This window comes from Fukomys damarensis, unplaced genomic scaffold (assembly GCF_012274545.1).
Source record: "Fukomys damarensis isolate Sample0158 unplaced genomic scaffold, DMR_v1.0_HiC HiC_scaffold_34, whole genome shotgun sequence".
NCBI classification, from domain to species: domain Eukaryota; kingdom Metazoa; phylum Chordata; class Mammalia; order Rodentia; family Bathyergidae; genus Fukomys; species Fukomys damarensis.
In genome coordinates, this window is record NW_022900946.1 from 20,908,543 (window position 1) to 20,930,435 (window position 21,893).

At 45.4% G+C, this 21,893-nt stretch overlaps 1 protein-coding gene and 1 pseudogene across 4 annotated transcripts in view; both read left to right on the forward strand.

The window, feature by feature from the left end:
- The window catches only part of Abca3 (ATP binding cassette subfamily A member 3), a 78,284-nt gene that overhangs the window by 39,050 nt on the left and 17,341 nt on the right, over positions 1 to 21,893 (forward strand). For all 4 annotated transcript variants that reach the window (XM_033758716.1, XM_010603523.3, XM_010603524.3 and 1 more), the window contains 11 exons: positions 450 to 709; positions 3,346 to 3,462; positions 3,736 to 3,856; positions 8,398 to 8,571; positions 10,142 to 10,323; positions 10,928 to 11,071; positions 11,529 to 11,658; positions 12,317 to 12,471; positions 12,688 to 12,843; positions 13,037 to 13,247; positions 14,382 to 14,532. In XM_033758716.1, coding sequence (XP_033614607.1) covers positions 450 to 709; positions 3,346 to 3,462; positions 3,736 to 3,856; positions 8,398 to 8,571; positions 10,142 to 10,323; positions 10,928 to 11,071; positions 11,529 to 11,658; positions 12,317 to 12,471; positions 12,688 to 12,843; positions 13,037 to 13,247; positions 14,382 to 14,532 — 1,801 coding nt within the window. The remainder of the gene's footprint in view (positions 1 to 449; positions 710 to 3,345; positions 3,463 to 3,735; positions 3,857 to 8,397; positions 8,572 to 10,141; positions 10,324 to 10,927; positions 11,072 to 11,528; positions 11,659 to 12,316; positions 12,472 to 12,687; positions 12,844 to 13,036; positions 13,248 to 14,381; positions 14,533 to 21,893) is intronic.
- LOC104847948 lies at positions 16,644 to 19,477 on the forward strand (annotated as a pseudogene).

The window sequence follows — 21,893 nt, forward strand, 5'->3', positions numbered from 1 at the left end:
CACTGAGCTAAATCCCTGGCCCCTAGCCTAAGTTTTTTGTTTGTTTAAAATCCCATGAAACCCAGTTGGGGCATACAGAGTCTCTCTAGCCATGTTTGTATCAGGATTTTTTTTTTTTTTGGTACCGGGGATCGAACTCGGGTCTCCTTGCGCTTGGAGGCAGGCAGCAGAACCACTGAGCTAAATCCCCGGCCCTGTTTTTTTTAATCAGGATTTTTTTAAATGTGATCACGTGTGTGATTTGTATATGTGCCATGTTAGTTATGGAGTGGAAGTGACAATGACATCACTCTTGTTTGCTGTCAGTGTGTGACATATTTTCTCCCTTCTCTCGTGGGAACACTGAACAGTGCTGGATGCCATTGGCGGCCACAGACATTGAGGGCACGCAGCTCTCTAGCAGACAGCACAGCACCCACAACACAACTGTCCTCTGCCTCTTCATCCAGGCTACATCCACGAGGGGTTCCTGGCAGTGCAGCATGCCGTGGACAGAGCCATCATGCACTACCATGCCAACGGCTCCGCACACCAGCTCTTCCAGAAGCTCACAGTGATCGCAAAGAGGTTCCCATTCCCTCCATTTATCTCAGACCACTTCCTCATCGCCATCCAGTACCAGCTTCCCCTGCTACTCATGCTGAGCTTCACCTACACATCCCTCAGCATCATCCGGGCTGTGGTGCAGGAGAAAGAGAGAAAACTAAAGGTAACCCTCCTGGTGTGGCTTTGTGACATCTTGGCAAGTCAATTCTAGGAATGGTGCTGCCATGACAGTGTGTCTATCTCAGGGTTCCCTCAAAAACAAAAAAGAACAACAACAAAAAAACTACCTTCATTTCGAGGCTGCCATCCTTCCTGTGTTCTGGATCGTCAAGAGCCAGAGCACAGGTTGAATGCTCACTGAGACTCCAGCCCATCTTGGCTTCCTTGAAATCAGGTTGATATGCATGGGTTCCTAAAGGCCTGTGAAGCACCTTAGGTAAGTGCTCAACACCAAGACTAAAGGTGACCCTGGACCTGTGCTGCAAGAGCCTCCAGGGTATTGGGCACGTGCAATGTGCCTGGTCACAACTGAGCTGTGCCCAGAGTATAAAGTGCACACTGATTTTGAAGACTTAGTGCGAAAGTATAATCAGTCCAATTTTTATGTTGACAATAGGGATATAAGGATTATATTTGGAATAGACAAGTAGAATATATCATTGAGGTTATTTTATTTGTCTCTTTCCATTTTTGATGTGGCTGTTACAAAACGTCAAGTTACAGCCAGGCGTCGTGGCACATGCTGTGATCCCAGCACTCAGAAGGCTGCACTAGATCTAGATGCAATGTTGATTATATTCCTGTTCCGCTATGTAATTGAACATTTTCTCTCACTATTGATGTAGTCCCTATAACTCCAATGTCCAATAAAGAACACAAGCCACATATGTAACTTGAAGTTTTTTTTGTTTTGTTTTTGTTTTCTTTTGAGACAGGGTCTCACTATGTAGTTGAGACTGCCCTGCCACTCACTGTGTAGCCCAGGCTGGCCTTGAACTCACAGCGATAATCCTGCCTCAGCCTCCCCAGTGCTGGGATTACAGGCGTGCACCACCATGCCCGGCTACCCAGGACTTATTTGTAGTTTCCTCTGGAAATGTCCCCACTGCTAGTGAAATGACACTTACTTAAATTATTCTTAAGTCTGTGGTGGTTGGAGGTTTTTAAAAATTTATTTATTTATTTATTTGTTTATTTATTTATTTATTGTTTTTTTGAGACAGGTTCTCACTATGTAGTTGAGACTGACCTGAAACTCACTGTGTAGCCCAGGCTGGTCTCAAACTCACAACAATCCTCCTGCCTCAGCCTCCTGAGCGCTGGGATTACAGGTGTGCACCACCACCTTGGCTAGGAGGTTTTAAACTGCTGCAGACAAGAAGCTGGGGAACTGGCCAGAAAGTCGGTGACCTGCTTGGATGCCTTAAAGAGCACCAATAAAATGAACATAAATAAACAATGGCGACATTAAGATAGTTAGCAGTGGACTAGAAATGGTTCCGATACACCAATCAAACAAGTAGGCAAAGGCTCCTGACTGTGGAGTCTAAGGGATGGATTTATGAGAGGCCATTATACTCCATCTGGATTTTCCTGAAGGTTTGAAATTGTGTCTAAGGCTGGGGATGTAGCTCAGTGGTTCTGGAGCCTGACTTATAAGCACAAGGACCCGAGTTCGATCCCCAGTCCCAAAAAGAAAAAAAAAATGTGAGAATGAATGACATTGTGCCTAAGAAAGAGTTGGAAGATAAACAGTCTAGCCCCATCCTGGCGTGTAAGAGTCAGTTAATCAGTCCCAGTCCCTCCTCCTGTCCAGTGCTTCCCAGGGGAGCTGTCTGTGACCATAGACTGTCAGGATCTGCTATCTGTTATGGTCACCACAGAGCACTTGAATTGAGGAGCTGAAATTTTCGCTATACTTAATTTTAGTTAAGTTGAAATAATCACACGTGGCCACTGGCTACCATTGGACAGTGTAACTTGAGATGCCCACAACTCTCCATCAGTGTTAGTCCAGGAAGGAGCTGATCTTCTTCACCACAACTCCTGAGGGCTTGCCTTGAGGCAGGGAAGGAAACACCCAGTGCTTCCCACAAGGAGCCGCCTTTCTCTTATTCTGGCCCCTCCTTTCAGAACAATCAAAGGCAAAGAAATGGACACCTGTGGCTTCTAACCTTCACTGCCACGCTCTGGTACATGACAGCCCAGGAGGCTGATGTCTAAGATTGGCAAGCTGCAGGATCTTCTGACAGGAAGCCAGGCTGAACTTGTGGAGAGCAGACTTAGTACCACATAAGACTCAGGAACACACACACAGGGAGTTCGGAATTGCCCCACAGAACACAAGGGCACCGCTGAAGGACTTTGACACAATTTCCCAGCTTAATTAAGATCTACTGGGTACACACGTCAGGCCCTCCCGAGACACAGGCAGAAGGTGGGATGTACTAGAATGATGGGGATTCGTGTACCCAGTGGGAAGACAGTGTTGGCTGTACCACGAAGGAAAGTCAGGCCATTGCCACATAGAAGGCAGGGGGCGCTCTATGACATGAGAAAGGGGTCCTGAGTGGGGACCCAGAATGGTCCCAGATGGGGTTTAAGACTGGAGAAGGTAGATGGGGAGAGTCCTCGTATCACACGCAGGGTTAAGCTGTTGGGTTTAGGGCTGCTGTGACAGCCAGACCTGGGCCTTCTGCCTTCCGGCCCACTGACAGACCCATACTTGTCTACGCAAACGCCTACCCCGGGCAGGTACAGGAAGTGGCCTGCAGGTGTGATACTTTCCATCCCTTGCAGGAGTACATGCGAATGATGGGGCTTAGCAGCTGGCTGCACTGGAGCGCCTGGTTCCTCATGTTCTTTCTCTTCCTCCTCATCACAGTTTCCTTCATGACGCTGCTTTTCTGTGTCAAGGTGAGTGTGGCTTTGACAGGGGGTTCAGAAGAAAAGAGGCTGCAGAGACCCAGAGCCCATGCTGGGATCTGCTCTTGACGTGGAGTGTCTCTTGGCCACTGACCACGAGTCAAGTCTCCTGAGCAGAGGATAGCAGGGCTTCCAACTGGCTGAGGCGAGGGCTCCTACTGTCCCCAGCAGTGCCTCTCTGAGCAAAATATTTAAACTCCTCCGGCCCCATCTCCACCTTTTCTTGCTCCAACCCACCACTCTGCTGGGTGGCCTGTCTTGCAGGTAAAGAAGGATGTAGCAGTACTCTCGAACAGCGATCCCTCTCTGGTGCTGGTCTTCTTGTTGTGTTTCTCCATTTCCTCCATCTCCTTCAGTTTCATGGTCAGCACATTCTTCAGTAAAGGTGAGTCCTTCTGCTCCTTGAGGCCAGAGGACTCGGGGCTGCCTGATCCAAGTCCCTGGAAATTGGGAGGGGAAGGTTATAGAACATTGATGTAGATGACCCAGCGACTGGGTTGTCTGGGTGGAGGACACTTGAGATGCTGGGGCTGATGGCAGTGAATCAGATTGCTGAGGAATAGGCTCAGAGGACTTCACCAATGCCCTCAACTGGTCCTTGTGAGCTCCCCCAGAAAGGAGCTGGAAAGAGGACCGAAGGTGGCACTGGTGTGGGTGAGGGAGGAGTCAGAGTGGCTTTGGGTGAAGGGAAATTGGCAAGAGGCAGTTGTGAGCACTCTGGTAGTGCTGAGAGGAGCCAAAAGAAAAGGTTCATTCTGTCTGTCTATTATGTAATTGTAGTAGTTCCAGTTGAGATTATTTCTGCTGTCTGAGTTTTGGGTGCCCTGTTCCTCCAGTTTTGTTTTTTGCCTTTGCTGCCTTCTGTTCGGCTAAGAAATTTTCCTCTGGTGCTTTTACTTCTAATCTTTTGGAAGATATACTTTGTTTCCCTCCTTGTAGGAATGACCTTTAGTGTTGAGTTTAAACACTTACCTTTGAAAGTTTATAAAAAGGTAAATTAGTAAATATGTCTAGACTCATCCCAGATATGTATGGTTCAATCCGACCACATTATAAATACTCATTAATAGTTCCCAAGCTAGGTCATTTTTTCCCAAGCTGTATAGGTCATTTTGTTGTTTCAAAAACACAAGCAAGGCTGGGCGTGGTGGCGCATGCCTGTAATCCCAGCACTTGGGAGGCTGAGGCAGGAGGATCGCTCTGAGTTCAAGACCAGCCTGGGCTACAAAGTGAGTTCCAGGTCAGTCTCAACTACATAGTGAGACCCTGTCTCAAAAAACAAACGAACAAACAAAAACACAAGCAATTGATTACTATTCTATATGCATATAATTTCTTTTTGTTTTTAAGAGTAGGAAAATTGGGGAATAGGAATAGAGAATAAGAATAGCTCATGAGGGGCCGGGGATTTAGCTCAGTGGTTCTGACGCCTGCTTCACAAGCACAAGATCCTGAGTTTGATCCCTCGTACCAAAAAGAGACAGAGGAAAAAAAGAATAGCTCCTGAGAGACAGGAGGGGTCCTGAATGGGCTGCCCATATGCATATAATTTCTAACATGTATTGTGTGCATTCTTTTTTTGTGTGGTCTGTTTTGGGATTTACTTTTGGCGGGGAGGGCGTTTTGAGACAGGGTCTCACTATGTAGTTGAGACTGACTTGGAACTCACTATGTTGCCCAGGCTGGTCTCGAACTCACAGCGATCCTCCTGCCTCAGCCTCCGAGTGCTGGGATTATAGGCGTGTGCCACCATGCCTGGCAAAGGGGTTTACTTTTTTTTATGTTGAACTTCACCCCTGAGTAGTTCTTTCCCTGTAGATTAGTGAGTAGTTAATTTGGAGGGGATCTGCCAAAGCTGTGTTATTTTGCCTCATTGTTAAATAATATTTTAGTTGCATATAGCATTCTCCCTGGGTAGACCGTTTCCCCTGCTCTTTGACAGTGTCACCTAATTGCCACCTACTACCCTTGGCATTGGTGAGAATCTACTGACGGGCGATGTGTGGCTTCCTTTTGCGTAAGGACCTCTGTCCTCTCCGATTAGTATATTGGCAGCTTCTGCTTTTATTATTCCTGTCATTCTCTTCTTTTAGGGCTTTGTCAGAGCCTGTCAGTCTGTCCTAAGAGTCTCTGAACTTTCCTTTAATACTTTAATAAATCTCTTCCTCGCCAGGTGTGGTGATGCATACCTGTGGTCCAAGCATTCAGGAAGCTGAGGTGGTAAGATCACTTGAGTCCAGGAGTTTGAGATTAGCTTGGGCAGCACAAACAAAAATGCCAGTTTGAGGGGCCGGGGATTTGGCTCAGTGGTTCCCCTGCCTGCCTCTTTAAGTGCAAGGACCCGAGTTCGATCCCTGGTATCAAAAAAAAAAAAAATCAGTTTATTTAGGGCTGGGGATTTAGCTCAGTGTTTCCATCGCGAAAGGTCCTGAGTTCAATCCCTGGTAGCAAAAACAAAACAAAACAAAAATGCCAGTTTGACTGAAGAACTTCCTTGGTGCAGTAAAAATCATTAATTTTATTATATCTTGACTCTCGAGTATACAGTAAGTTCCTGACTTCTGATCAAGTTTTGTTGTGGGAGAATTATTCATAACACTTCATTTATCAGCCAACAAAATGAGTCTTAGACAGTACACCTGTGAGAGTATGCAACTTGAATGTTCATAAATCAGGGACTTACTGTGCTTTGTTTTAGTATTCTGCATGACAAAATGAGAGGTACACATAAAGTACTTGTGCAGCATACAGACTTTGTCCTCAGGAGTACCTTGTGCACAATTATTTGCGTTGTCAGCTGAACTAGCTACATTTTCACACACCATTTTTGCCTGCAGGAATAGCCATCAGACTATAGTTGTTCATACCTGTATATTTAACGGCTGTTTTTCAAATCTGAGTCTACCTTACTTTAAGGAAAACCACTGGTAATTTTATTATATCTTATGTCTGTAATAGGTCAAGCTTTCAAACAACATACAGAATTTTGCAAACTCAAATCTGTAACTATAAGCTTGACAGCTTCCCAATACCTCAAGAATTTTTATGAGATTAGTGATAATATTGAGAAATGTGATTTTTTGTATAATAACATTTGTCAGTGTTTAGAAGATCCACATGACCCATACACAGTATTTTCTTTCTTTCTTTCTTACTTTTTTTTTCTGGTACTGGGGATCGAACTTGGGACCTTGTGCTTACCAGGCAGGCGAAGTACTGCTGAGCCACATCCCCAGCCCCTCATAAGCAGTATTTTCTACATTCATCATGTTAAAATTTATTTAAAGTGCAGTATAAACCAAAGGCTTTTAATATAACAGAGTATGAAATGTTCATTGGTTAGTTTGATTGCACATGTGATATAATATAAAAAAAGAATATCCAGCCGGAATTTGGCTCAGTGGTTCTGCCACCTGCCTCACAAGTGCAAGGAAAGTTTGATCACCATTACCCAAAAAATATAAAAAAAGAATATCTAGCCTGGGATTTAGCTCAGTGGCATGTATCTGCCTCGCAAGTGCAAGGTCCTGAGTTCGATACCCGGTGCAAAAAAAAAAAGAATATCCACAAATGTCTGTAAAGACTAATATAATATTCCTCCTTTCTCCAACTGTTTATCTGAGTGAAGCCACTTTTTCTTATTCTTCTTCAACAACAAAAACAGGATATAGCAGAAGAATGCAGAAGAAGCTAGGTGCGTCCAGCATACTCCATTAAATCAGGCATTACAGGCATAGCTTTTCACTGAACTATATTCCCAGCTCCCCTCCCTTATTTTCAGACAGAGCCTCAGTCACTAAATTGCCCAAGCTAGGTTCAAACTTGCATCCCTCCTTTCAGTATTCTGGGAACATAAGCGTGTGCCGCTACTTCTGGTATGTTCTTTTAAATTGTTTAAAACTTCACGTTTTCAAGCTGAGTGTGGTAGTACACACCTGTAATTCTAGCACTCAGGCTGTGGCAGGTTTGAGACAAACCTGAGATAAATAGTTTGTGGCCGCCCTGGACTATATAGTGAAACACTCTTTCAAAAATAAGGAGAAGAGAGGAAGGAAGGAAAGGGGAAAAAGCTTTAAATTTTCTGTTAATAATTTCTCATAGAATTAATAGGGAGATAGGAGAGAGAGGGAGAGAGAGAGAGAGGGAGAGAGAGAGAGAGAAAATCACATAATGAAAAGCCCTTTGGTATCTTCAACAATTATTATTATTTTGTTGTTGTTCTGGGGATCGAACTCAGGACCTTGTGCTTGCAAAACAGGTGTGGTGCCACTGAGCTAAATCCCCAGCCTTCTTCAACAATTTTTAAGGATATAAAGGGTCTTAAAACCAGAATCTGACACTGTAGACATGGACAGTGTTGTCCCCGACCTACCTGGTTACCTGCCTTTGTTGGCCCTTTTCTCACGTATCACCTCATTCATTTTCTCATTCTGTGCCTTGCTGCTCTGCCCAGGGCTTGTCCCTATGAAACACATTCTACTCTTTACTTCCCTCTTTACTCCCCGCTGGAGGCTAGGCTTTGGCAGGATAAGTGTTTCCCTGGTTCTGTCTGCAGGCATCTTCCTAGTGCCTGGAGCAGCGTGACACAGACTAGGTGCTTAGTGAGCATCTGATGGATGCATGGGTTACAGAGGTCACCATTGCCTGAGAAGACCAGGCAAGAAGGGGAGCTTGGGGAAGATCTAGGGTTTCTACCAAGTGTGCAACATCAAGGACACACCTGGGTGGGAAATCTGCAGGAAGAGGCTGGAGACCCCAGGCAGGGTGCCATCCCAGAGCCCTGCACCCTGATAAAACGTGGCAGGCTGCCTCAGCTCCTCAGTGCCAGGACTTGGATGGGATCCAGGCTCCCTGTGACTACTGATACCTGCGCAAGTGCCCTGGTGAGTTTGTAGCATGGTTTGTGTTGCTACTTTCTCCCTACAGCCAATATGGCGGCGGCTGTGGGTGGCTTCTTGTACTTCTTCACATACATCCCCTACTTCTTTGTGGCTCCCCACTACAACTGGATGACGCTAAATCAGAAGCTCTTGTCCTGTCTCCTGTCCAATGTTGCCATGGCAATGGGAGCCCAGCTCATAGGCAAATTTGAAGCCAAAGGTAAGTGTTATTGTCCTCACCAGCCATTCTTGCTGATTCTTGCCACCAAGGGAGTGTCTTGTCTAAACTGCATCTAGCAGAGGAATTTATCTCAGGTGACAAACAGGCTCTCCAGGACACCTGACGCCAGAGGGCTTCATCAGCAGAGGCACTAAGTATGTCTGGCCTCTGTGGTGGCGCTCAGCATCTGCCTTCCTGGGACTTTTGTGTGTTATCCTGGCTCTGTTGACAAGAATGAAATACAAGCTACCTTCCAAAGGACTGGACTGAGCTCATGTAAAATGGTCTCAGTCCTTCCCTATCCAGCTATTCTCTTGTCTAGGCCAAATGCTCTCGTTTCTTCCAGGCATATGTCTTGGTCTATTTGTGCTGCCATCACAGAATGCCTGAGACGGAGGAATTTCTAGAGAACAGAAACTTTTTCTCACAGTTCTGGAAGCTTGGAAGTTCAAGATCAAGGTTCCAGCAGGCTTAGTGTCTGATGAGGGCTCAGTCTCTGCTTCTAGGATGGCACCTTTAATGTTTCTCACATGGCAGGAGAGTGAAAAAGTGCAAAGCCTGTCCTGCAGGCCCACTTTTGGTTCATTCATGAGGGCCCTCTCCCAATACTGGTGCCCTGGGAACCAATTCCAACACTTGAACTTTTAGGTGAAACATTCAAACCATAGCATTGTGAAATTCCTAGTTATTGTAGCTTGCAAAACTCTGGACCCCTGGAAGTGAGTAACCACGGGAACATTCAGTATTTTTAACTAGAACTTTTATTTATCAGTTGTCAATGTCTTCCAACACTTTAGCATTTTAAATATATGTGCTTCCATTAGTAGTGTGCTTCCATTAGTAGTGTGATTAAAATATACACTTTGTGCATGAGCAGACCATTCCAGGGTTCAAATACTTTTTAAAAAGCCAGTTCAAGAACTATGGGGCACCCTCCTCCCTCTTTTTAATTTCAACAATAGACATATCTCTGCCTGTTTGAAAAGTGAACATTTACCAAGGCAAGAGACAGCTACTTCCACTTAGAGCTCTCAGGTCTGCAGAGGATGACTGGTCAGTCCCAAGTCTGTATGGGCTACGATGTTGAGCCGTGAGCTCCATGAAAGAGAGCATTATGGGTGTCTCTCAGTTTTAAGAAAGACATAAATGGGGCTGAGGGTGTAGCTCAGCAGCGCAGTGCCTGCCTGGCAAGTGTGAGGCCCTGAGTTTTGATTCCTGGTACCAAAAAAAAGAAAGAAAGACATAAATGTACATCTATTCACTCTGGCCTTTCCCAAATCATATGTGTGGATGTGTGGGAACATGTGTGTGGATGTGCATAAATGTGTAATGTGTATATATGTTGGCAATTAAATGTGACCTCATCTAGTTAGTTCGTAAATTTTTTGCCGGTTCTTAAAGACTTGAAAGAAGTTGGCCAGATTTGTTATCGAGCCAGAAAGGGAACAGTCACACCAATTTTGGAGCAACAACACAGGGCAAATGTGCATACTTGTGCCATCTGGGGCCACAGGGTTCCTGAGCTGTCCCAGTCTGCCTGATTTTGGGCCATCTTCTGGTGTGTACCCAGGCACAGGCATCCAGTGGCAAAACCTCCTGAGTCCTGTCAATGTGGACGATGATTTCTGCTTTGGGCAAGTGCTAGGGATGCTGCTTCTGGACTCTGTGCTCTATGGCCTGGTGACCTGGTACATGGAGGCCGTCTTCCCAGGCCAGTTTGGTGTGCCCCAGCCCTGGTACTTCTTCCTCCTGGTGAGTCCTAATGGCCCTGCTCAAGTGGGGCTACCTCTGTGGAGGGTGGGAGTGTCCCTGACACTCGTTCAATGCCTGCATGGACCCAGGATGGGTCTGTGCATGGTGGTGTGTGCTTATAATCCCAGCACTCTGGAAGGCTGAGGCAGAAAGATCACGAATTCAAGCTCAGCCTGGGCAACTTACTGACTTAGCAAGGCCCTGTCTCAAAATAAAAACAAAAAGACGGGATATAGCTCAGAGCAAAGGCCCTGGATTTATTTCCCAGTACTGAGGGCAAAAAGAAAAAAAAAAAGCCCTCTCTTTTTAATAATATCATTAACACACTCCTTTCCCTGCCTGAGATGACATTTGCAGCAAGCCTATGAATGACTGTGGTGCCCATTTGCCAGATTGAGAAGCTGAGGCTTAGACTTTCCCAGGGACAGTTGAGTCAGGAGCTGCTACAAAACTCACTCTGAGCAGCATCTACTTCGCCACTTGTGCTCTTGGAGATTAGCCGAGCCGTGTTGCTGCCTGTGTTTCGTGTGTCAGTGTTTGCTTTGTTGGCCACAAACAAAATGGACTGACACGAATAGCTGATACCTGTCTGTCTCCATCCCAGCCATCCTACTGGTGTGGTCACCCAAGGATGGTCGTAGGGAAGGAGGAAGAGGACAGTGACCCTGAAAAAGTGCTCAGAACTGAGTACTTTGAAGCTGAGCCTGAGGACCTAGTGGCTGGGATCAAGATCAAGCATCTGTCCAAGGTACTACCTCCCGGTGGGGACACAGCAGGACGCTATGGGAACGGGCTGGTCTGGGGGCCACAGGTGCTCTCTCTAGGCCTCTTCTCTCCCTCAGCCACTGCTCACATATTTCCCAGCGCACAGACCACCTCTCTGTGTCACTCTCAGTGTCCAGCGCAGGACCAGACTTAGGGTGATGCCAGAGAATGCACACTCACATCTGTGCCTCCTGCCATGCTCTGCTGTGCTATCCTGGATGCCATAGGCTTCCCAGGAGAGACATCAAGGAGGTAGTGGGACGTGTCGGGTGGGACGGGGAGAGCAGGGATATACAGCCTCTACCCAAACACTCTTCTGCATGCTGATTGGCTCTGAGCTTGGCTCTTGAGACACTGAGGCCACATTCCATGAAAGGCCTATGGAGGACAGCTGCTGAAGACCAGGGAAAGTCCAGTGCAGCCCTCTGCCTCACCTGCAGGTCTTCCAAATGGGGAATAAGGAAAAGGCAGCCGTCAGGGACCTGAGCCTGAACCTGTACGAAGGGCAGATTACCGTTCTGCTGGGCCACAACGGGGCAGGAAAGACCACCACCCTGTCCATGCTCACAGGTGAGGGGTGGACTCGTGCCACCTGTGGCCGGCAGGCCCTCCCTCCGCACTGCTGCGTGCCAGTCTGGCCTTGGTCCTTCACGTAGGTTTCAGTCTTTCCCAGCCTTGAAACCTGAGATGTTCTTATACCCAGCAGAGCCTCAGCCCCACAGCCCAAGGGGTCATACGGGGCATCTTGGGTGATCCCAAGCTTCTTTTCATGAATGCCTAAACCTAAAAGCATCAGCAAAAGCAACCACGGTAAAGTCCCAAGCCCCTCAGGGCGGGTCCACCCTATACTGATAACAGTTTGGTCACAAACTCTCTTTAGGAAGCCATCCTGGTGCATTGCACCCAACTATGATGGCTCTTCATCTTCCTGAGCACAGGGGGTTTGTGTGGGGGTCTTGTGATAGTGATTCACTGAGCACTGTACACACTTGTTTCTGCAAGTGTGTGTGTTTTTCATCCGTGACGAGCTTGTGTGCTGTATAGCAGGGTCATGTCCCTGTCCCCTCTGTTCCCCACTGCTCAGGTGGACAGAGCCCGCCGTGGTGGGGAAGAGGGGTTCCTGGAACTCTCCCTCACACAGGGTCCTTGAAGAAATGAAGGGAACCTGATGACTTGCTGATAAGCAAGGTTTTCACACTAAATTTGGGGGTCTTTTGCTTGGCCCCAGGACTCTTCTCCCCTACCAGTGGATGTGCCTATATTGGTGGGTATGAAATTTCCCAAGACATGGTTCAAATCCGGAAGAGCTTGGGCCTGTGCCCCCAGCATGATGTCCTGTTCGACAACCTTACAGTTGCTGAACATCTTTGCTTCTATGCACAGGTGAGTCCATAGATGACAGGAACTTGGAGATAGTGGTGGTTCCGTTACTTAGGTGTGACATTAGCCTCCCACCAAAGCAAAGTCTGTTTGATGAACTCTCCTGCCAAAACCAGAATAAGCTGTGTTGGCAAGCAGAATAGTTTGGGAGAAGACTGTCAAGCCAAGGAACTTGCTGGGCAGCACTGCCTCATCTCCCCTCATCCCCTGCCATTTCAGCTGAAAGGCCTATCTCGTCAGAAATGCCCTGAAGAAGTCAAGCAGATGCTGCACATCCTCAATCTGGAGGACAAGAGGAACTCACTGTGTAGGTTCCTCAGTGGGGGCATGAAACGCAAGCTCTCCGTTGGCATTGCTCTCATCGCAGGCTCTAAGGTAGAGTAGCGGGCCCCAGCACCACAGGTTAGGACCCCACATACAATGGACAAAATATAGCACAGCAGTGCCCAGGGACTTTGGGTTCTAGAACTCGAGCCACTGGAGTCAGCTCAGGCTGCGCGGGCCTCCCACATGGCCAGCCTGAGATGTAGCTCTGCCATCACCATGAGGCTGTGCCTCTGCTCTCCAGGTATTGATGCTAGATGAGCCCACCTCAGGAATGGATGCCATCTCCAGGAGGGCCATCTGGGACCTGCTTCAGCAGCAGAAAAGTGACCGCACCATCCTGCTGACCACCCATTTCATGGATGAAGCAGACCTGCTGGGAGACCGCATTGCCATCATGGCCAAGGGCGAGCTGCAGTGCTGCGGGTCCTCTCTATTCCTCAAGCAGAAATATGGTAAATATGGTGGGTGGCAGATGGCAGCAGACAGCCTCCATCCCATAGCAGGGTCAGTGCCACCTTCCCTGTGCTGATGGGAACTGCTCACTATGAGCCTTGGTGACAGGCCCTGAGAACAGCAGGGAGAGGCTTTCTCTCCACTTCCTGTTTTATCACCCCAGTAGAGGGAGAAATAAAGGATGTGGGACAGAACATCTGGATGGTTGGGCTCTGTTTCAGTCTTGTCCAGGGCTCCAGAGATCGGTGGTCACTTGGAGAAGCCGCGTACACTTGGGCTCCTAATACAGCCCGAGGCAGTAAGTAGAGACCTAGGTCAGGTCCCAGTTTTGTGGGGTAGATGTAACTTCCCTATGAAGGTTGCCACCTGGTCCACTGTGGCACTGGTGTGCCAGCCACCCCAACACCCAAGACACAAGTGAGCCTTTCCCAGAAGGCCCACACAGAGCCCCAAAGATCCCCAGTGTGACCACAGAAGACTGGAGGAAGACTGGTAGGGGCATCCTTATTCTGGGTGGTCATGTGCCCTGCAAAGATACTGGAGTTCCCTTTCCAAGAAAGATGTGGTACAGGTCTTAGAGGTCATGGGACCATCTCTTCCATAGCCTTGAGAACTTGCTACTTTCTGCCTGGCTGCCTAGTGTCCTTGTCCCTAAAATGGACATGAATGTGATAGTTCCTGCAAAATGACACTGGGTAGGAAACGACAGCAGGGATCTGATGTGTATGATACAGTTGGCATCTCCTGCCCTTGCTAAATTTCTTCGTGTGAGCTTCAAGCCTCAGTAACAATCAGTGTTAATTGTGTAAAGCAGATGCCCTCAGACACTCAGATTATTGCTCATGTTGGTTCCCTGTCCTGGTGGTTGTACCTTCTAGAAGGCTCTGGCTTCCAGCAGGTGCTTCATACTACACTAAGCATCCCAGGTCCCTGTGCAGCTCTCCCAAGCTAGGGTTTGGTAGACAAGACCCAAAGACAGCATGGAGGACCCCTGAGGTGTATCTGTCGTGGCTCACTTGCCTTTGTCTTTCCAGCTTTTTTCCCATGAAACTACCTGGCATAAACCCCATTTAAGGCAGGAAGACAAGTGAGGAGATAGCCAAAGGGTCTCATGCCTAGCCCATGTATTCCAGGTGCTGGTTACCACATGACACTAGTGAAGGAGCCACATTGCAACCCCAAAGCCATCTCCCAGCTGGTGTACCACCACATCCCCAATGCCACTCTGGAAAGCAGTGCTGGGACTGAGCTGTCCTTTATTCTTCCCAAGGAGAGCACACACAGGTATGTGTCCTAGAAAGATGAGTACACAGGTGCCCTCCCAGGTAATACCACACAGGTGCAAATCTGAGAGGGGCCTCCATGCTCAGTCGCCTGCTTTGCCCTCTGGTTTGGCCAGGGGGCATCCCTTAGCCCTGGGCCATGGATGGTCAGCTCATGGGGAATGTTTGGGTTGGATGCAGGGAGTTAGGTCTCCTGGGTGGGGCTGGGAGAAGTGTAACTTGTTCCTGAGTTGGAGAGATGTACCTGACTCATTGCGGGGGCACTCAGTGCCTGCCATTTGTACTCAGCACAAGGTTCCCTCTAATAGAATTAAACATGTCGTAGCTAAAACTAAGAATGATTTGTAGAACTGAGAACTTGCATTTGAATGTAAGTTTTGAATGTGTATAACTTTCTGATCTCAGAATTTGAGACAGGCATGTGTCTCATCACTGTCATACACAGGGCAGAGATACCAATGCAGGAGGAAAAAGCCAACTTTTGATTCACATTCAGAAACTTGGGGATTTACATCTTAAAAGTACATTTAATCATGTTATGTATCTAAGCAATGTGGAAGGTTTGTTGGGATTTCTTTTTTTCTTTTTCTTTTTCTTTCTTTCTTTCTTTTTTTTTTTTTTTTTTTTTTTTTTTTTTTTAGGTTTTTTGGTTTTTTTTTTTTTTTTTTTTTTTTTTTTTTTTTTTTTTTTTTTTTTTTTTTTTTTTGTTTTTTTTTTGTTTTTTTTTTGTACCAGGGGTCAAACTTGGGACCTTGAACTTGTGAGGCAGGCGGTGGCACCACTGAAATATTTTGCTGAGGAAACCCAGGACTTCTAGCATACTAACCAAGTTCTCTACCATTGAGCTATATTCTTAGCCTGTATTAGTCAGCTTTACCATTGCTGGACACGATATCAAACACCCACAATTTAAGGGAGGAGAGATTTAATTTGGCCCATTTTTCAATGGATCCAGTCCAAGGTCAGCTGGCTCCAAGGCAGAAACATCATGGAGGAAGCTGCTTAATGTATGATGGCCAGGAAGTAGAGCAGAGGAACAGGAAAGGGAGGAAAGGAAGTGACCAGATATAGACCCCAAAGCTATACCTCCATGACACACCCAGACACAGCCAGAAGTGTGCTCCACCATTCCCCTGGGTGGGTCCCAAATCTTTACAAATTGACATTCTACCCTAACCACCACATTCCACCCCTTATTACCTTCATACCCACGCACATCTCCTTAAACCATACTTCATTTCTAAATGAAGACATTAGCAAGCTTATAATTCCATGTACCATAACTATCCTCTGTACAACTGGAAATACAATAATCCCTTATCCGAAGTCTTAACAGTGACAGCATTTTTCAAAAGTCCAAGTGTAAGTCTTCTACTGAGAATTAAGGCAAACTGTTAGTTATGAATCTCCATAAAAATAAAAAACAAGTTATGTAGTCCCAAGATACAATAGCACAGTTAAACATTTCCATTCCAAAAGGGAAGAATAGAGAAATAGAAAAAAAATAGGACAAAAAATATCAAAATCCATCAGGGAAAAAACATTAAGTCCTGTTGTTCTCCATCCAGCACCTAGGACACATGGTGGTGAGATGTGAGTTCCAAAGGGCTTAGGTGGCCTCAACTCCTTGCAGCCTACATGGACTCTCTCTCAGGCTGGCTCTGCTCATGGCCTACAGCTTTCCTTAGCAGACTTTCCATGTTCTGGAATCTCTGACTGTACCATTGGCTTCACACACTGCCCTCTCAAGGGCTCCTTGCTGGCCTCCCAAGCCTTCCTTTGAAATCTGGGTAGAAGGCTCCCTGATTCCACAATTCTTGGATTCTGCATGTCTGTAAAACCAGCATCCCATGGATGATGTCAAGGCCAGCTGCCCCGCCAGTAGTAGCCAGGCCCCCTTGGACCATCATCATTGCAGTGGCCGCAGGGTGCCTGGATAACTGAGCCTAGTGAAACGAGTCCCAAGGAATCACTTTTCTAGGAAGCCCTTCTCAAACAGGGTTACTAGTGGGCAGGGTGTGGCAGGGTGTGGTGGGTGGTGGGTCTCTTGCAGAAGGAGAGCTGGCCATAACGGCCTCTCCTGCCAGCCTCCATCCACCTCTGGTCAGCAGGATGCACCACTGGCCAGCCTCGAAGTGCACATCTGCCAAGACAGGCAGGCTGAGCTGCCATGGAGAACAAAACCAATGTGGATCTAGGACAGACCTCTACTCTTCATCAAGAGAATATGCAAGTGCTGTAGATGCTTCACTTTCTGTGAACTGTGGTCTACTTATGGAAATGATACTAAACAACCTAATTCTCAGATCAGTCTAAAGAACAAAATTCAAACTGTGGCAGTGAAACAGGCTTTCATGGACTTGGGTCTAGCATTTTGGAAGAAGAAAAGTCAGCCATATTTTCCTTGAAGGGACCTGCTCCTCTAATTTAAAATCAGTTAAGCTGGTGACTACAAGCAGATTTGTAGGTCACCATGACCTGTTAATAGAAACCAAAAGGCCACTAGACACAGTTGTCTCTCAATAGGCTTTTTGTAGTAGTGAATCCATGTCAGCAGTGGAAAAACAATACCTGCAGAGTAGTGATCTCACACCATAACAAAAAAGATGAACTCTATCATGGATTTACTGGTTTAGACCTGGATGCATAGTGGTATATCCCTCACAGAGTGATCATTCTAACTTGCAATATTCAGACAAATGATACAGCTAAGGCAACATTCCAGAAATATCCATTTATCAAGAACTGTCTCTAGCTGGGCGTGGTGGCACACGCCTGTAATCCTAGAACTCGGGAGGCTGAGGCAGGATGATCACTGTGAGTTCGAGACCAGCCTGGGCTACATAGTGAGTCCCAAGTCAGTCTCAACTACATAGTGAGATCCTGCCTCAAACAAACAAACAAACAAACAAACCAAGAACTATCTTGTACCACAAACTTGTCTGTCTGATATCATGAAAGAATCAGGTATTGATACTTAGCCTTCTGGAAGAGAGAAGAGAGAAAATATTTGCTAAAGGTCTTGAAGCACCATTGCAACAAAAAAGGCTAGAGATATTTCTTTCCCAATTTAGTAGATAACAGTGAAAATGCAGATTATTATAGATACCCCAGACTATGCTCGTCCTAATAAGGCTAAGCTTTATAAATGTTCAAATTTTAGTGTCCAACATGGTAAAAATATTAGCCAGTGGCACACCTGAAATACCAATGATAGAAGCAGATCCTTACTATGTCATGTTAAATCAGCAGATCAGAAAAAAAAATGGAGGCCACAGTATCTGACCAGCAGAATTTCACATTTCCAAAAACCACACTACATCTGGCAGAAAAACAGTTTGCAAAAGAAGCAGGATTTGCTTTTGATTTTGCCTGAAAGTCAGAATGTGAACTAAAACCTCACACAGCTTATCCAGCTAATAATGATTTTGCTAATGTCACAGAAAAGCAACAATTTGCTAAACCTGAACCCCCAAATTCTGAGTATTTTAAATCAATGAATTCATTATCAAATTCAGCAACATCTGCAGGATCAGTTCAAACACAGCAACTTGGATGAATGTTCAAACAAAAAATAACACTGCTATTCTTTATCAAAATCAAGGTAACGATGAAATCAGTCATTTAAGTACAACTCCAGAAAGTTCTAACTATTCTTATTTTATTTATTTGGGTTTTTTTTTTTTTTTTTTGGTACCGGGGATTGAACTTGGGACCATGCCCTTGTGAGGCAGGCAGTGGAACCACTGAGCTACTGAGTGTTCTAATGATTCTTAAACTTTCCCCTGCCTATCCTCCACAAATTTAACCCCAAATAGCAATTTATTTCAGAAGTATTGCTAAGAAAACCCTTGGGTGTTTTCTAGTTTTGTTTTGTTTTTTGGTACTGGGGATTGAACTCAGGTCTTTGCGCTTGCAAGGCAGGCCACCGAACTGCTGAGCTAAGTCCCCGGCCCCTGGCATTTTCTAGTTTTGATTTCAATTACAATGATGCAGAAAGAATTCAGTCTTATCAGTCACATGAAAGGACTAAGACTGGAGAAGAAAAGCTCTTTGAATTGGTTATGGATTAAAAAAAAAGTAAAGCAGCCAAATAGATTTTGTGATAATTATTGAGTTCAACAGTATGAAATCACTGAAAATGTAAACAAACATAGTTTTCAAACCAGGTCCCAGAATGGACATTATTTTCCAGAAGAAAGTCCAAAGCATTTAGATGGTTTATCCTCAAATACATACCAAGAGCTGTTGGAGGCACAGGGGTATTTTAATAGCCACAGACAAGGACGTGGAGACAACAGTGTTAATAGTTGTGTGAATCTCACATAGGCATCATACTTCTCTAATAATTATATGATGGGAGGTTTAAGGCATAATCAGGGTTTTCAACAACTTGCTTCAAATGGGTTTCCCATAAGATCTACTTATCCATTTGGCCATCAATTCTTCCACTGTTGAATTCGTATGATTTGTTTTCTTATAATGACTTAAGCCACTTATGTCCTTATTTTAATGATGTGATACATGGTAACAGTTCCTTTTCTGGTTTTTGTGCCAACTTTTGGATTTCAAAAACCATGGGCTGGGGATTTAGCTCAGTGCCTGCCTCACGAGCGCAAGGGCCCGAGTTCCATCCTTCGTACCAAAAAACAAAACAAAACAAAACAAAAAAACAATTAAAACCTGTAGTGGACAACCCAGCCAACTCCATGTTCATTTATAAGAGTGCTATGAACAGTGGAGGGCACTAAAAAAGGAGAAGAAAAAGACTAAATGTGCCCTTGTGAAGAATTACCCAGGGGAAAAAAAAAACTGTCCAGTACTAACAGAACTCTTAATTCCGAGGCTGACCCTCAACCTGTCTGGAGTTGATCACTTAATTGTGGATGAGCTTTGAGAGTTATGACATGACCAGGTAAATGGAGCATCTCCACAGCTCTCTCCTTCGGGCCAACATCTCCACTACACTTTTTTTGGGGGTGCGGGGGTTGAGACAGGGTCTCACTATGTGGTGGAGACTGACCTGGAACTCACTCTGTAGCCCAGGCTGGTCTCAAACTCACAGAAATCCTCCTGCCTCAGCCTCCTGAGTGCTGGGATTACAGGTGTGTGCCACCATGCCTGGCTTTCTCCACTATTCTTGATAGACGCTTGGAATCCATTCATATCATACACTCATGCATAAAGGATGATAATTTTTTAAAATAAAATTAAGAAAATAGAACAAGGGTACCAGTGAGTCTATTCTCAAATGAAAGGCTGACATTTTTTTTATGCTTGAGCCTGAGATGGGGAGGGTCTTTTTTTTTTTTTTTGGTTTTTTTTTTTTTTTTTTTTTTTTGGTACCAGAGATTGAACTCAGGCAGGCGGCAGCACCACTGAGCTAAATCCCTGGCCCAGGCAGGGTCTTGCCCTCAAAGCAAATTCTTCCTTTTGTCTGTACAGAGCACTTGGTTTCTTTTCTTTCCTTTTCTTTCTTTCTTTCTTTCTTTTTTCAGTACTGGTGATCAAACTCAGGACCTTGCCCTTGTGAGGCAGAAGTGGCACCATTGAGCTAAATTCCCAGCCTTTTATTTTCTTTTTAATAGTGTTTATCTTTTCAGTAGCCAGGCCTCCTTTGGCCCCAGTCTTTATACAAGACTTGTTCTGAGCCAAAAACAAAGTTTTCCAAATTTTCTGCTCTGCCTCCCCTCCCCAAATTCTATAAATGTAGCTAAAAGCAGTCAGCAGTAGACATGCAACAGTCTGAACATTGGGCTGTCCTGAAATGTCCTTGGCCAGATTAATTGGCCCACTACATTTAGTATCAGTCTTCTGTAAATTCATAGGACATGAGCAAAAGATAGACAAATTTTCTACCAGAGTGTAGTACACACAGCCTTCAATCAAACTGCTAATAGAATCTTTTGTTTTGCTTTTGGTATTGGGACCAAACTCAGGACCTTGTGCTTGCAAGGCAGATGGCAGAACCACTAAGCTAAATCCTCAGCCCCTTGCTAATGGAATCTTTATTCCCAGTTGAATACTCCTGAGCCTGGTCTTTCTGTCTTCATTCCTATCAGCATTCTGGTCTTCTGAGCTCCAACCAGAATCTATCAGGCTCTGCTTGTCGTATTCTAGGGCTCCTCTATCTTGTATCTCCAGACCTCCTGATTTTCTCCCACAAACCAGTTCCAAAGTCTAAACTGCATGATCAGATACATTCACAGCAATGATCCTACTTCTCTGGTACCAAATTTCTCTATTGTTTAGCTTTTCCCATTGCTGGACACAATATCCAACAGCCACAACTTAACAAAACAGAGGTTTGATTTGGCTTATGTTTTAAGAGGAGTCAGCCCATGGTGAGTTGGCTCCAAGGCAGAAATAATATGACAGAAGCTACTTAGTTCATGACAGCCAGGAAGCAGAGCAGGAGAACAGCACTAGAGAGGAGGGGGCAAGGGACCAGGCATAGATCCAATGGCAGTGTATCCGTTTCCCACTTAGATGCTCCCAGAAGTGTGTTCCACCAACACCAGATGGAAGCTAAAGCCATCCAAGTTGACATCCCTCCTAAATGCCACATAGCCCAACTAATGTAGTTTTATAGCCATAAAATGTTCAGTGACTAAAGTGTACCGTGACTGAACATCTGCTGCATTATTCTGCACTCATATTTTTCCACAGAAAAGTATTAGTTATTATGGTAATAAACATCCTTCTAGTAAACTCTTACCCACATCTCCAAGTATTATTCCAGGACAAATTCCTAATAGTGGGGATAGTTATTACCACATTTCCTTTTAGAAATGGGGTTTGGCTTCACTTCTCCATCAGCAGGATAGGAGAATGTGCACTTTATCCCATAGTTGTGTCTCTGAATAGAGTTTTTTTTTCTAATATTTGTAAATTGAATGGGTGAAAAAGCACAGAGCCACCTGACTGGCCTTTGTCCAGTTCCTGCCTACAGAAAATGACACGTTGTCCTGCCAATTGGCCTGAAAAATTGCTGCATTGGGAATTATATGCATCTTTTGCTCATTTATGGGCCACTTTTAGACATTCATATCAACCACTTTTGTCACAACTTTCTACAATTTGTTGTTTCCTTTTTGAGTTTTTTATACATATTTTACATTTAATATAAATGCCCTAATGTGATTTCATCTATTACTTTATTCTTAGAAAGTATTTCCCTGCCCTGTGACTAAATGAGGCAGTTGTTGTCGGGCGTGGTGGCTCATGACTGTAATCCCAGCCGGGAGGCAGAGGCAGGAGGATTGCTGGGAGTTCAAGGCCAGCCTGAGCTACATAATAAGTTCAGGACCAGCCTGAACTATAAAGTCAGACCCTGACTCAAAAAAAAAAAAAAAAAAAAGA